Source organism: Mustelus asterias, chromosome 16 (assembly GCF_964213995.1).
Source record: "Mustelus asterias chromosome 16, sMusAst1.hap1.1, whole genome shotgun sequence".
Classification (NCBI taxonomy): domain Eukaryota; kingdom Metazoa; phylum Chordata; class Chondrichthyes; order Carcharhiniformes; family Triakidae; genus Mustelus; species Mustelus asterias.
In genome coordinates, this window is record NC_135816.1 from 10,910,271 (window position 1) to 10,924,737 (window position 14,467).

General features: G+C 48.8%; 1 protein-coding gene across 4 annotated transcripts in view; it reads left to right on the forward strand.

The window, feature by feature from the left end:
- ndst1b (N-deacetylase/N-sulfotransferase (heparan glucosaminyl) 1b) overlaps positions 1 to 14,467 on the forward strand; it is a 259,765-nt gene that overhangs the window by 211,362 nt on the left and 33,936 nt on the right. For all 4 annotated transcript variants that reach the window (XM_078231781.1, XM_078231784.1, XM_078231783.1 and 1 more), the window contains 3 exons: positions 4,881 to 5,066; positions 6,068 to 6,196; positions 13,652 to 13,834. In XM_078231781.1, coding sequence (XP_078087907.1) covers positions 4,881 to 5,066; positions 6,068 to 6,196; positions 13,652 to 13,834 — 498 coding nt within the window. The remainder of the gene's footprint in view (positions 1 to 4,880; positions 5,067 to 6,067; positions 6,197 to 13,651; positions 13,835 to 14,467) is intronic.

Below are 14,467 nucleotides of genomic sequence, written 5' to 3' on the forward strand. Positions count from 1 at the left end.
ATGAAAGACCCTGATCTGCCCACCTAATCCCACTTGCCAGCACTTGGCCCATAGCCTTGAATGCTATGATGGTGCCAAGTGCTCATCCTGGTACTTCTTAAAGGATGTGAGGCAACCCGCCTCCCCCACCCTCCCAGGCAGCGCATTCCAGACCCACCACCCTCTGGGTTAAAAAGGTTTTCCTCAAATCCCCCCTAAACCTTCTGCCCCTCACTTTTAACTTGTGTCCCATCGTAACTAATCCTTCAGCTAAGGGGAACAGCTGCTCCATATTCACCCTGTCCATGTCCCTCATAATCTTGAACACCTCAATCAGGTCGCCCCTCTGTCTTCTCTGCTCCAGAGAAAAAAAACCCAAGCCTATTCAACCTCTCTTTATAACTTAAATGTTCCATCCCAGGCAGCATCCCGGTAAATCTCCTCTGCACGCCCTTCCAGTGCGTTCATGTCCGTCCTATAATGTGGCGACCAGAACTGCACACAGTACTCCAGCTGTGACCTATACAACTCCATCATGACCTCTCTGCTTTTGTAATCTATACTCTTGGTGTATGTCCTTTTTCTCTGGGTGTTGCTGGGTACTGGCCACTCTGGGTGCGTCCGGCAGGATTGGCCACCTGGACCCACACGCTGGTCCGGCCCATTGCACGTCAGTGGGCAGCGATGAGGAGCAGGAGCAACGGCCCAGTGACTTCGAGGCTTCATTAGAATCCATCGACGAGTGCCGCGCCTGAGCAAGTGAACTCAGCGCAGGCTTTGCAAACTGCACCACATGGAGTGCGTTTTTGTGAGATTAAACCAGCATGTGCTGTGAATGTCATTAACAGTTACTCAGTGACAATGCATCATGAAATCACACTGAAATCGCAGGGGGATGCTCAGCCTTGCTGGCTGTTGTATGTTTAGGGGCTATGTTTCGCTTGTGATTTCCTGCTGTTATTTCTGCTGTGGACGTCCAGTGGCCTTTTTGGCCACTGCTTTGGAGTAAGGGTTTATGTTGGGCTTCCGCTTTCTCTCGTCACTTTGATATTTGACCCCTGTGCAAAGGTCCCTAAAACCAAACATGGTAAATTTTTAGTTTATTTATTAAGTGTCACAAGTAGGCTTACATTAACACTGCAATGAAGTTAGAAACATGGAAACATAGAAGATAGGAACAGGAGGAGGCCGCTTGGCCCTTCGAGCCCGCTCTGCCATTCACCACGATCATGGCTGATCACCCAACTCGACAGCTTAATCCTGCTTTCTCCCCATAACCTTTGATCCCATTCACCTCCAAGTGTTCAAGTTACTGTGAAACTCCCCTAGTCGCCACACTCCGGTGCCTGTTCGGATACACTGAGGGAGAATTTAGCATGGTCAATGCACCTAACCAGCACGTCTTTCGGACTGTGGGAGGAAACCGGAGCACCCGGAGGAAACCCACGCAGACACGGGGAGAACGTGCAGACTCCGCACAGACAGTGGTTCAAGCTGGAAATCGACCCTGGGTTAACCACTGTGCCACCATGCCCCCTGCAGGTATTCACTGGAGGCATTAGTATATTTTAATCTCTCCTTTCCTTCTCCCCCATATAACCTATGAATGGTAGGTTTTGTCTGTATAGCGCACAAGAAACAATACTTTTCACTGTATCCCAATACATGTGGCAATAATAAATCAAATCAAAAATCAAATCAAATTTTAAAAATTCATTTACGGGATGTGGGCATTGCTGGCTAGGCCAGCATTCATTGCCCAACCCTAATTGCCCCTTGAGAAGGTGGTGGTGAGCTATCTTCTTGAACCGCTGCAGTCCATGTGGTGTAGGTACACCCACAGTGCTGTTAGGGAGGGAATTCCAGGATTTTGACCCACTGACAGTGAAGAAAAAGGGATATATTTCCAAGTCAGGATGTTGAGTGACTTGGAAGGGAGCCTTCAGGTGGTGGTGTTCCCGGGGATCTGCCGCCCTTGTCCTTCTGGATGGTCGAGTTCGTGGGTTTGGAAGGTTCTGCCTAAAGAGCCTCGGTGAGTTGCTGCAGTGCAGCTTGTAGATGGTACACACGGCTGTCACTGTGCGTCGGTGATGGAGTGAACGTTCGACAAGGCAAATTGTTTGATTAACGTGTGTGATGATCTTTGTGCTTTGAGAAATGTCGATCTTTTCTTTTTGTGATATGTCCTTTTTAGTCCAACATCAAACGGCATGGCATGGGGCGGCACGGTGGCACAGTAGTTCACACTGCTGCCTCACAGTGCCAGGGACCCAGGTTCGGTTCCTACCTCGGGTGACTGTCTGTGTGGAGTTTGCACATTCTCCCCATGTCTGCATGGGTTTCCTCTGGGTGCTCCGGTTTCCTCCCACACTCCAAAGATGTACTGGTTAAGTTGGTTGGTCATGCTAAATTGCCCCTTAATGTCAAGGGGATCAGGAGGGTAAATATGTGGGGTTCTGAGGATAGGACAGTACCTGGGTGCAGGCGCGATGGGCCAAATGGCCTCCTTCTGCACTGTGGATTCTATGATTCTAAGATCATTCTCGAAAGGGGTTGATTGGTTCATTGAACTTCAGAGAAGTTAAACCTTGGTTGAGGTTGCTATGGAGACAAAAACTAATTGCAGTAGTGTCAGGTTCCAGCCTGTTTAGTGCCACCTGGTTTGAGCAGACAGTTAAGAACACAGAATTAGTGTGAGGTGAAGTATGCAAAGCTCTCTATGAATAGATCAGTGTTCCGGTTGACAGGATGAAGAAGGTTCTACTCCACATGCTCTTAGCAGCCCCACCAATGGGGACCGAATCCTGAAAGTTGGTGTGAACAGGTCCGAGGCCCAGAGTGGAATTTTCCGGCTGTTCACGCCCTTTGGCGCTCAGCCAAATCCCAGTTCACTGCAGCGGGACTGGAGAATCCCGCTGCCTGGAAAATTCCAGCCCCAGACTGTGAACTGGGTGTGCTGATTGGCCAGTTGAAAAGGAACTCTTGACTGCTACAACATCAAGATTGTCCAGACCTGAACGAGAGGGCGGATTCATAGACACGCCCCTGGTCAAAGTTAGCCAATCGTGAACAGTTGCTTTTAAGACTGGAGGGAAGTGGGAGGGGCTTCTCAGGGGCCGATATGAGGACCACTGGGCTGAATATTCCAGAGCAAGTCAACCAAAAGACTCTGAGGCAAGGGGCTAGATTTTCACTCCTGGGGAGATGGATAACTTAGAAGAAAGGAAATGCTGGACAACATTTCACTTCTTAAAATAGTCCGTGCCTCAAATGTTATCCACATATCCCCATTCCTCTTCTTGGAGTTCTGTTTTTCCCTCTATTTCTCCTTCCGTGGTTGCAGGAAAGAAGCTGTTGTTTCCCAGTGTCTGTAGCTTTCTCTCGATAACTGTGCTCGGCAGCCATTTTGATTCCTGAACTTCTCTTTTTGTCCATTCAGCCGATTCTGAGCATCCTCCACCATTACCCACATTTCAATACCTTCTCTCCTCATCTCATCCACTTCCTGCAGAGTCAACTCTCACACCCAGAGAGTGCGACACTCCACACTAGTGACTGGGCTAGATGTTTCTAAATTGATAAAACTTGATAGAATAGAATACAGGTCATACCTCATTAGCAGAACATTCAGAGCAATTTGATAAAGCATTGTCTGCATTTAAGGTGATGATGGTGTAGTGGTAAAGTAGTGGACTATCAATCCAAGAGACCCGAGGGACACGGGTTCAAATCCCACCATGGCAGCTGGTGGAATTTAAATTCAATCAATAAAATCTGGAATTATAAAGCAAGCCTCAGTCATGGTGACAATAAAACTATCATCGATTGTCGTGGAAACCAATCTGGTTCACTAATGTCCTTTAGGGAAGGAAATCTGCCATCCTTACCCGGTCTGGCCTACATGTGACTCCAGACCCACAGCAATGTGGTTGACTCTTAGCTGCCCTCTGAAATAGCCGAGCGAGACACTCAGTTCAAGGGCAATTAGGGATGGGCAACTAATCCATCACGCAAACCAGCCTCCCATCCATTGACTCTGTCTACACATCCCACTGCCTCGGAAAAGCAGCCAGCATAATTAAGGACCCCACGCACCCCAGACATTCTCTCTTCCACCTTCTCTCTTCCACCTTGGGTGCCTGGAACTCATTGCCGGGGGAGGTAGTGGAAGCGGATACGGTAGTGACTTTTAAGGGGCGTCTTGACAAGTACATGAATAGGATGGGAATAGAGGGATATGGTCCCTGGAAGGGTAGGGGGTTTTAGTTAAGTCAGGCAGCATGGTCGGTGCAGGCTTGGAGGGCCGAAGGGCCTGTTCCTGTGCTGTAATTTTCTTGGTTCTTTGTTCTTCCGTGGGGAAAAAGATACAAAAGTCTGAGGTCACGTACCAACTGATTCAAGAACAGCTTCTTCCCTGCTGCTGTCAGATTTTTGAATGGACCTACCTCACATTAAATTGATCTTTCTCTACACCCTAGCTATGACTGTAACACTAGGTTCTGCACTCTTTCCTTTCCTTCTCTATGAACGGTAAGCTTTGTCTGTATAGCGCGCAAGAAACAATACTTTGCACTGTATGTTAATACGTGTGACAATAATAAATCAAATGAAAACCACCCTCATCTCCTGAAAGAATAATTTTTTAAAATTTCTATCAGTGGCTGGGGTATTCGTGAAGCAGTGTGATCAGGGAGGGCAGTTATAAGATGTTAATTTAAGGGATGTGAGAACATGAGGACAACAAAGCAGCTAGTTCAGAGAATACTGTTATCAGAATCCTGGGAGTATCTGGGGGAGTACAAGGACTCTCAAGAAAAAAGGGAGGAAAATTAATTTGTAATCTTTGTGTGATTTGTCTGTCCAATTGCAACCCAAGGATTATGTTTCTCTCTCTCACACAGGAGCATGGTATCCCTACCGACATGGGCTATGCGGTGGCTCCTCACCACTCCGGTGTTTATCCCATTCACATCCAGCTGTACGAAGCTTGGAAGCAGGTGTGGGAGATGAAAGTCACAAGTACAGAGGAGTATCCGCACTTGAAACCAGCGCGGTTCCGCCGAGGCTTCAAACACAATGGCATCATGGTGAGAGAGCATCAGAGTCAACGATTTAACAATTGGGGCCTTCAGCCTGGGATCTTCCTGTGTAGCTCGGAACACTAATCTAGCTTTATAGGAACTTAGTTAGTCCACAGTTGGAATACAGCGTTCAATTCTGGTCGCCACTCTACCAGAAGGAGGTGGAGGCTTTGGAGAGGGTACAGGAAAGATTTACCAGGATGTTGCCTGGTATGGGGGGCATTAGTTATGAGGAGAGGTTGGAGAAACTTGGTTTGTTCTCACTGGAATGACGGAGGTTGAGGGGCGACCTGATAGAAGTCTACAAGATTATGAGAGGCATGGACAGAGTGGATAGTCAGATGCTTTTCCCAGGGTGGAAGAGTCAATTACTAGGGGGCACAGGTTTAAAGGAGATGTACGAGGCAAGTTTTTTTACACAGAGGGTGGTGGGTGCCTGGAACTCGTTGCCGGGGGAGGTAGTGGAAGCGGATATGGCAGTGACTTTTAAGGGGCGTCTGGACAAATACATGAATAGGATGGGAATAGAGGAATATGGTGCCCAGAAGGGTAGCGGGTTTTAGTTCACACAGGCAGCAGTGCAGGCTTGGAGGGCCGAAGGGCCTGTTCCTGTGCTGTAATTTTCTATGTTCTTTGTTCTTCACTATCTGAATGTACACTTACCCACTGAACCATTGCTCAGATGAACCCCTGATGTGAAGCGTAATTGTGTCTGTCACGAACAGTTTTTTATAATGAAGTTGTCAGTTTAGGCATCATTTACATCCTGTTATTGGAGTCTGGGTTTGAATTTATGTTTTTATTTTGACAAAAACCTCGAAGGGATTCCTGTCCCGTGGCCGCCTGGTGTGACTAATAGACTGAACGATGTGACATTGTGGCTCAGTGCTCTGGAAGCCGATTGGAGCCCTCTGTACCAGTCTCCCTAGAAATGTCGACAGTGCTGTCTGCAGGAGATGGGTAACTCCTGAGGCTGACCTCGCTTTGTCTGCTTTCTCTCTCCAAAGGTTCTGCCTCGTCAGACTTGTGGCCTTTTCACGCATACTATATTCTACAATGAGTACCCGGGAGGGCCCAAGGAGTTGGATAAGATTATTAATGGTGGAGAGCTCTTCCTCACGGTCCTCCTTAACCCTGTGAGTACTTGAATTACCTTTTCCCGCTTAGTCAAGTCCAGTAATCGGGTGAGAAAGGGACTAATTACGGGAGATCGCTTTGACACGGCCTCCAACATCAGCAAAAGGTCCATGGAATAATATCAACGACGGATACCTAATAAAAAACATCTGTGTCAGTGAAAGTGACCCTGAAACTGCAGCATCATTGTAAAAAAACCTCTTACTAATGTCCTTTAGGGAAGGAAATCTGCCATCCTTACCCGGCCTGGCCTACATGTGACTCCAGATCCACAGCAATGTGGTTGACTCTTAACCGCTCCTCTGAAATGGCTAAGCGGGACACTCGGCAGAATTTTCCCGTCCCACCTGCCACGGGAATCGTGCCGTGCGGGACACGGACCATGCAAAGGTCCGTTGACCTCGGATGGGATTTTTCAGCATTGGGGCGAGCGCGGCTGGAAAATCCTGCCCTCAGTTCCGAGGGCAACTGGGAATGGGCAATAAATGCTGGCCAGCCAGCGATGCCCATGCCCCATGAACGAATAAAGATAACCCCTTCGCGATAATCGCAGCTGATGTTAAGACTGGACAAAGCCGATGCCAGAGTGAAACCTCACTTCATAGATCCTAACTTTTTATTAAGGAACCATGGAGAAAAGTTACCAAACAACCCCCCCCCCCCCCACCCACCTGCCCTGATCATTGCCCTCCCTCCTTCCTACACCAATCCCTATGCAGAATGGCAGCGGGGTCGCCCACCGATCATCCCCCTGGCCCTGTGGGCAGTGCCAAGGTGCCCCTCCGGTCATTGACACTTTGCCCCTTGGGCTGTGCCAGGTGGCACAGGCTGGCATTACCAGGGTGCCAAAGCCCAGGGGACACCCCGCACCTCTGCCCGACCCTCTGGGGGTGCCCTGATTGCCCCCCCCCCCCTTCACTCCAGCAGTGTCGGGCCGCTAGTTCCCTGTTTAGGGGGAGCTCCTGTAAACCCCACTGGAGTGAAATACTCTGGCAGGGTGGGAGATGCTGGCGAGTCCAGATACTTCAGTCCCGGGCCCGCTAATAGTTAAATTTTTTAAAATTAGTGGTGGCACAGTGGTCAGCACTGCTGCCTCACAGCGCCAGGGACCTGGGTTCGATTCCCAGTTTGGGTCACTGCCTTTGCGGAGTCTGCATGTTCTCCCCATGTCTGCGTGGGTTTCCTCACGGTGCTCCAGTTTCCTCCCACAGTCTGAAAGACGTGCTGGTTAGGTGCACTTAGCCATGCTAAATTCTCCCTCAGTGTACCCGAACAGGCGCCGGAGCGTGGCGACTAGGGGATTTTCACAGTAACTTCATTGCAGCGTTAATGTAAGCTGACTAAATTCTATGCAAATGACTGTTTAAATGGTCCTAGCACCTCCCTGCCGATTTCCTACACGGATCTGACGCCGCAGAGAATCCGGCGCTGGGAAACGCTAGCAAGGTGCAAACGTCCGCGCAAACTCTGCGTGGAATCTCCCGGCCCGCTGCGCTAATGGGAGAATCGTGGCCAGGGAGTCACTTAAAGGGGTTGATCATTGGTTAGTTTAATGGCTTATTGTGTGTCAAAGCGGTGTAAAGAAAGACTTCTGGGACTCTGGGTAGGTCGGAGGCAAACTTATGTAATACTGTGTTCTGTAAATAAACCAACTATCAACTTGTGTCTAGTTTTATATTTCACCTTTTGGCTCCAGTTGCATTGAAGAATCTCTGTGATTTAAATGGAATAGTATTTGTCTATATTTAAAATCAAAAGCAAGCTTGGTAGTATTGCGGATTCACACCTGAGTCCTGTCCAGATGGATAGGCAGGTGCACAGCGAGATCTAACAGTGCGAGGAACTGGAGAGATTCCCACTTTATTCTCGACACGGAAAGCGAGCCTTCGTGGGAGGGTCGAGTCATCGTAATCTGACAGTAAACTCTGCCGATTGGGAGAGTTATGTTGAGGTCCCCGTGCAAAGCTCTGACAGACAGTGATTCACACTTCAGTGCAACCACACATGGGGGAGTCAGAGAGAGTTCTAATTGCGATGCTCCGAAAAGCAGCCGGGGTTGCAGCTACAGATGGAGCAAGTGTAAAGAGCAGGCTAATTGTGGAGCTTGAACAGGAGAATGGACACAGCTTTGCGCCAGGTACAGCTTCGGAGCGGGGGTGGCGGGGAGACGCAGAGCGAGATCTAATTGCATTTCCCCGAGAGGCATCGAGATTCACACTTCATTCTAGAGACAACTGGACTGCATTTTTAATCATCTAAAATCATTTTCCAGCGAGTTGCAAAGCATGCTCCTCCATCCCTCCTGGAACGCAAGTCTGTTATCTGATGAGAGACTAAGTCAGTGAGGATTATATTCATTGGAGTTTCGAAGAGTGAGAGGGGATCGCATAGAAACTTATAAAATTCTATCGGGGTGGCACAGTGGTTAGCACTGCTGCCTCACAGCACCAGGGAAATGGGTTCGATTGTTGGTTTGGGTCACTGTCTGTGTGGAGTTTGCACATTCTCCCTGTGTCTGCCTCCCACAGTCCAAAGATGTGCGGGTTAGGTGGATTGGCCATGCTAAATTGCCCCTTAGTGTCAGAGGGACTAGCTAGGGTTAATATATGGGGTTATGGGGATAGGGCGTGGGTGGGATTATGGTCGGTGCAGACACGATGGGCCGAATGGCCTCCTTCTGCACTGTAGGGATTCTATGATTCTATAGTTAGACAGGGTAGATTCAGAAAGAATGTTCCCAATGGTGGGGGAGTCCAGAACTAGGGGTCATAGTTTGAGGATAAGGGGTAATCCTTTTTAGAACTGAGGTGAGGAGAAATTTCTTCACCCAGAGGGTGGTGAATGCGTGGAATTCACTGCCACAGAAAGTAGTTGAGGTCAAAACACTGTGTGATTTCAAGAAGAAATTAGATATAGCTCTTGGGGCCAAAGGGATCAAGTGATATTGAGGGAAGCGGGGGAATCAGGAGATTGAATTTGATGATCAGCCATAATCAAAATTAATGGCAGAGCAAGTTCAAAGGGCTGAATGGCCTCCTCCTGCTTCCAGTTTCTGTGCTTCTATGTTTCTAAACATTAACTTAAACAAATATATTTTGCATGCAGGATGCGCCCAGGGTTACCAACTCTCAGAGGGAAATAAATCAGAAACATTTGGCATGGGGAGACCGCAGGATCAGGATGATGTACTGGCATACCATGGGGGGTGGTGCTGGTCAGGCTTGGGGGTGGGCAGTGCCAAGACCATGGCACTGTACATGTGCAAAAATCAAAGATCTCCCAAAAACCAACAAGAAGAAACTCACCATAAGTCTTCCAGATGTCATTTCAGATATAGGGCACAAAAGGGTGTCACAGCAGCAAAGGCCCTGGTACGAAGGACATAGAACATAGAACAGAGAACAGTACAGCACAGAACAGGCCCTTCGGCCCACAATGTTGTGCCGAGCTTTATCTGAAACCAAGATCAAGCTATCCCACTCCCTATCATCCTGGTGTGCTCCATGTGCCTATCCAATAACCGCTTCAATGTTCCTAAAGTGTCTGACTCCACTATCACTGCAGGCAGTCCATTCCACACCCCAACCACTCTCTGCGTAAAGAACCTACCTCTGATATCCTTCCTGTATCTCCCACCATGAACCCTATAGTTATGCCCCCTTGTAATAGCTCCATCCACCCGAGGAAATAGACCTCAATTACTCTGTCAAATCCAAGATGTTTGCTCACCTTGATTCATCCCAATACCATGTTCCTGTTCTTTTTTCTCCGATTTTGTTGTATATTTTATCTATCCCACTACTCCCAGGAAGTAAAGTTGTCCACAGAGCTACAACCCAGTGCAACACACCTCCCTGTTGTCTGAGAATGTTTAGCTATTCCATAGAATTCCTGCCAGTAACCAGATTTTACCACCCATCTGAGAATGGGCTGGGTTGAACCATGTAGACTGCCGATTAAAAGCCCTTACCCACATACCGATGGCATTTTACCAGTGTCGGGTACGCCCGCTGCTGCGTGAGGAACCCACGTGATGAAATCCAGCAGTTTCCCTGCCGACTCTGGGGTGGGGAGAGGGGCGGGTGATGGTTGTGGGTGCCCACCTCTTAGGGCCCTCTTTAACCAGGGCAGCAATGATTGCCCATCTGGCAATGGTGCCACCAGCACTCACCAACCTCACTCCAATGTAGGGGAGGCGATGGCCTAGTGGTATTATCGCTAGACTGTTAATCCAGAAACTCAGCTATGTTCTGGGGACCTGGGTTCGAATCCCGCCAAGGCAGATGGTGGATTTGAATTCAATAAAAAATATCTGGAATTAAGAATCTACTGTTGACCATGAAACCATTGTCAATTGTCGGAAAAACCCATCTGGTTCACTAATGTCCTTTAGGGAAGAAAATCTGCCATCCTTACCTGATCTGGCCTACATGTGACTCCAGAGCCACAGTAATGTAAGAACTAGAAGCAGGAGTAGGCCATCTGGCCCCTCAAGCCTGCGCCGCCATTCAATAAGATCATGGCTGATCTTTTCGTGGACTCAGCTCCACTTAGCCGCCCGCTCACCATAACCCTTAATTCCTTTACTGTTCAAAAATGTATCTATCCTTGCCTTAAAAACATTCAGTGAGGTAGCCTCAACTGCTTCACTGGGCAGGGAATTCCACAGATTCACAATCCTTTGTGTGAAGAAGTTCCTCCTCAACTCAGTCCTAAATCTGCTCCCCCTTATTTTGAGGCCATACCCCGAGTTCTAGTTTCACCCGCCAGTGGAAACAACTTCCCTGCTTCTATCTTATCTATTCCCTTCATAATCTTATATGTTTCTATCAGATCTCCCCTCATTCTTGTGAATTCCAATGAGTTTAGCCCCAGACTACTCAGTCTCTCCTCATAAACCAACCCTCTCAACTCCGGAATCAACCTAGTGAATCTCCTCTGCACCCCCTCCACCTACCCGCCCGCTCACCATAACCTTTAATTCTTTTACTGTTCAAAAATTTATCTATCCTTGCCTTAAAAACATGCGGTTGACTCTCAACTGCCCTCGGGCAACTAGGGATGGGCAATAAATGCTGGCCAGCCAGCAATGCCCATGTCCCATGAATGAATTTAAAAAAAACCCATCCCATCCCCTCCTCGCCAGGCCCTGTTTCCCCACCCCCTCGGTCTCCTCTTACCTGCTGTGGAAGAGCACCGTTCTTCCATGGTGTCCTCTTCTACCAGCTGCAGCTCCATAATTGGCACCACTCCCAGTGGCACTGCTGAGCTGCCAGCCCTCTGATTGGCCAGAAGCTCCTGGAGGTGGGGGTGACCATCCATAATCAGAACGGCAACTCTGATGGCAACCAATCAGTCTCCACCCCTGTGAAGTCCGGCTCCCATTTCCTCAAACAATGAAGGAAGGGCCACCCCCTCCCCCATTTATCACTGAGACCCTCTGGCAGCTAATGTGCGTGACTATTAAATTATTCTAAAGGTTAACCCGAATCCTTAGATTGTGACCCCTGGTTCTGGACTCCCCCACCATCGGGAACATCCTTCCTGGATCTCCCCTGTCTGGTCCTGCTAGAATTTTACCGGTTTCTCTGAGATTCCTCCCTCATTCTTCTGAATTCCAGTGAACATTTATCCACATTATACTGCATCTGCCCACTCACTCAGCCTGTCCAAATCACACTGGGTTAACTTTACCATGTCATGGGTTAATGGAGTCTTTGTGGCACAGTGGGTAGTGCCCCTACCTCTGGACCAGAAGCTCTGGGTTTGAGTCCAATGCTTGGATTTGTTGGCCACAGAAGCAGCGTTCGCTGGGCTGATAATCAGCTCGGGAACCTTTCCGCTACTTCCCCACGATTCCACAAAGGGTAACAAAAAAAATAGGTGTGAAGATACATAAGAACATAAGAACATAAGAAATAGGAGCAGGGGTAGGCCATCTGGCCCTTCGAGCCTGCCCCGCCATTCAACAAGATCATGGCTGATCTGAAGCGAATCAGTTCCACTTACCCGCCTGCTCCCCATAACCCCTAATTCCCTTATCGATCAGAAAACTATCTACCCGTGATTTAAACATATTCAACGAGGAAGCCTCCACCACTTCAATGGGCAGAGAATTCCAGAGATTCACTACCCTCTGAGAGAAGAAGTTCCCCCTCAACTCTGTTCTGAACCGGCCCCCCCTTATTTTGAGGCTGTGCCCTCTAGTTCTGGTTTCCCTTCTAAGTGGAAAGAATCTCTCCACCTCTACCCTATCCAGCCCCTTCATTATCTTATATGTCTCTATAAGATCACCCCTCATCCTTCTAAACTCCAACGAGTACAAACCCAATCTGTTTAATCTCTCCTCATAAGCCACACCCCTCATCTCCGGTATCAACCTGGTGAACCTTCTCTGCACTCCCTCCAAGGCCAATATATCCTTTCGCAAATAAGGGGACCAAAACTGCACACAGTACTCCAATTGCGGCCTCACCAGTGCCTTGTACAGTTGCAGCAAGACCTCCCTGCTTTTATATTCTATCCCCCTCGCGATAAAGGCCAACATTCCATTCGCCTTCTTGATCACCTGCTGCACCTGCAGACTGAGTTTTTGCGATTCGTGCACAAGGACCCCCAGGTCCCTCTGCACAGTCGCACGATGTAATTTTTCTCCATTTAAATAATAATCCAATTTACTATTATTTCTTCCAAAGTGGATAACCTCACATTTGCTAACGTTATATTCCATCTGCCAGATCCTCGCCCACTCGCTCAGCCTATCCAAATCTCTCTGCAGACTTTCCGCGTCCTCCACGCAATTCACTTTCCCACTCACCTTCGTGTCATCAGCAAACTTGAATACCCTACATTCAGTCCCCTCCTCCAGATCATCTATGTAAATGGTAAACAATTGAGGCCCCAGCACCGATCCCTGCGGCACGCCACTGGTCACCAACTGCCAACCAGAATACGCAAAAGAAAATGGGTTAATTAATCATAGTATCCGGACAGTACAGAAGGAGGCCATTCAGCCCATCGAGTCTGTACCAACCACAATCCCACCTGGGCCCTATTCCCATAACCCCACACTAGGGTCAATTTACCATGGCCAATCATCCTAACTCGCACATCTTTGGAGTGTGGGAGGAAACCGGAACACTCAGAGGAAACCCACGCAGACACGGGGAGAATGTGCAAACTCCACACAGACAGTCACCCAAGGCCGGAATTGAACCAGGATCCTTGGCACTGTGAAGCAGCAGTGCTTAACCACTGTGCCACCATGCTGCCACACTATGCCACCGTGCCGCCATGGTAATTGTACCATGTAACGTGTTAACTCATTTTGAGACATGTATATTGGACTGCGACACTTAGGGTCCAGCCCTGGTCAGGGATAGGATGGGGATACGGGCTGGTGTGTAAAAGTGTCCCTGCGCGCTTCTGATTGTCTCCTTTTATCCACCTTTCAGATTAGCATCTTTATGACGCACCTTTCGAACTATGGGAATGACCGCCTGGGTCTGTACACCTTTAAGAATCTGATTAGCTTTGTGCAGTGCTGGACAAACCTCAAGCTGCAGACTCTCCCACCCATCCAACTGGCTCAGAAATACTTCCAGCTGTTTCCTGAGGAGAAGGACCCCCTCTGGCAGGTAGGTAACCGCTTCTCCGAGACTGTGGGCAACACATCGGCGTTGTGTGGGAGTAAGAAAAGATTTTAATTTTGGAGACAGGCTGTAACCCGCTGGAGTATGTTGTTTCCACGTCACGTTTTACTCTCCTGCTTTCTTTCTCTCTTCCACTGAAGGTGCTGCCATTGGTTAGCTCCAATCCCACAGGCACTTTCTTCAAATCACTCTCCTTCCCTTTCTGTAAGGGCGGCACGGTGGCACAATGGTTAGCACTGCTGCCTCACAGCGCCAGGGTTCAATTCTGGCCTCGGGTCACTGTCTGTGCGGAGTTTGCACATTCTCCCCGTGTCTGCGTAGGTTTCCTCCGGGTGGGTCCTGTTTCCTCCCACAGTCCAAAGATCATAGAATCCCTAAAAGTACAGAAGGAGGCCATTCTGCCCATCCACTCTGCACTGACAACAATCCCACCCTCTCCCCGTAACCGTCATATTTACCCTGCTAATCCCCCTGAAACTAGGGTCAATTTAGCACGGCCAATCAATCTAACCCGCACATCTTTGGACTGTGGGAGGAAACCGGAGCACCCGGAGGAAACCCACGCAGACACGGGGAGAACGTGCAAACTCCACACAGATGTGTAGGTTGGGTGGATTG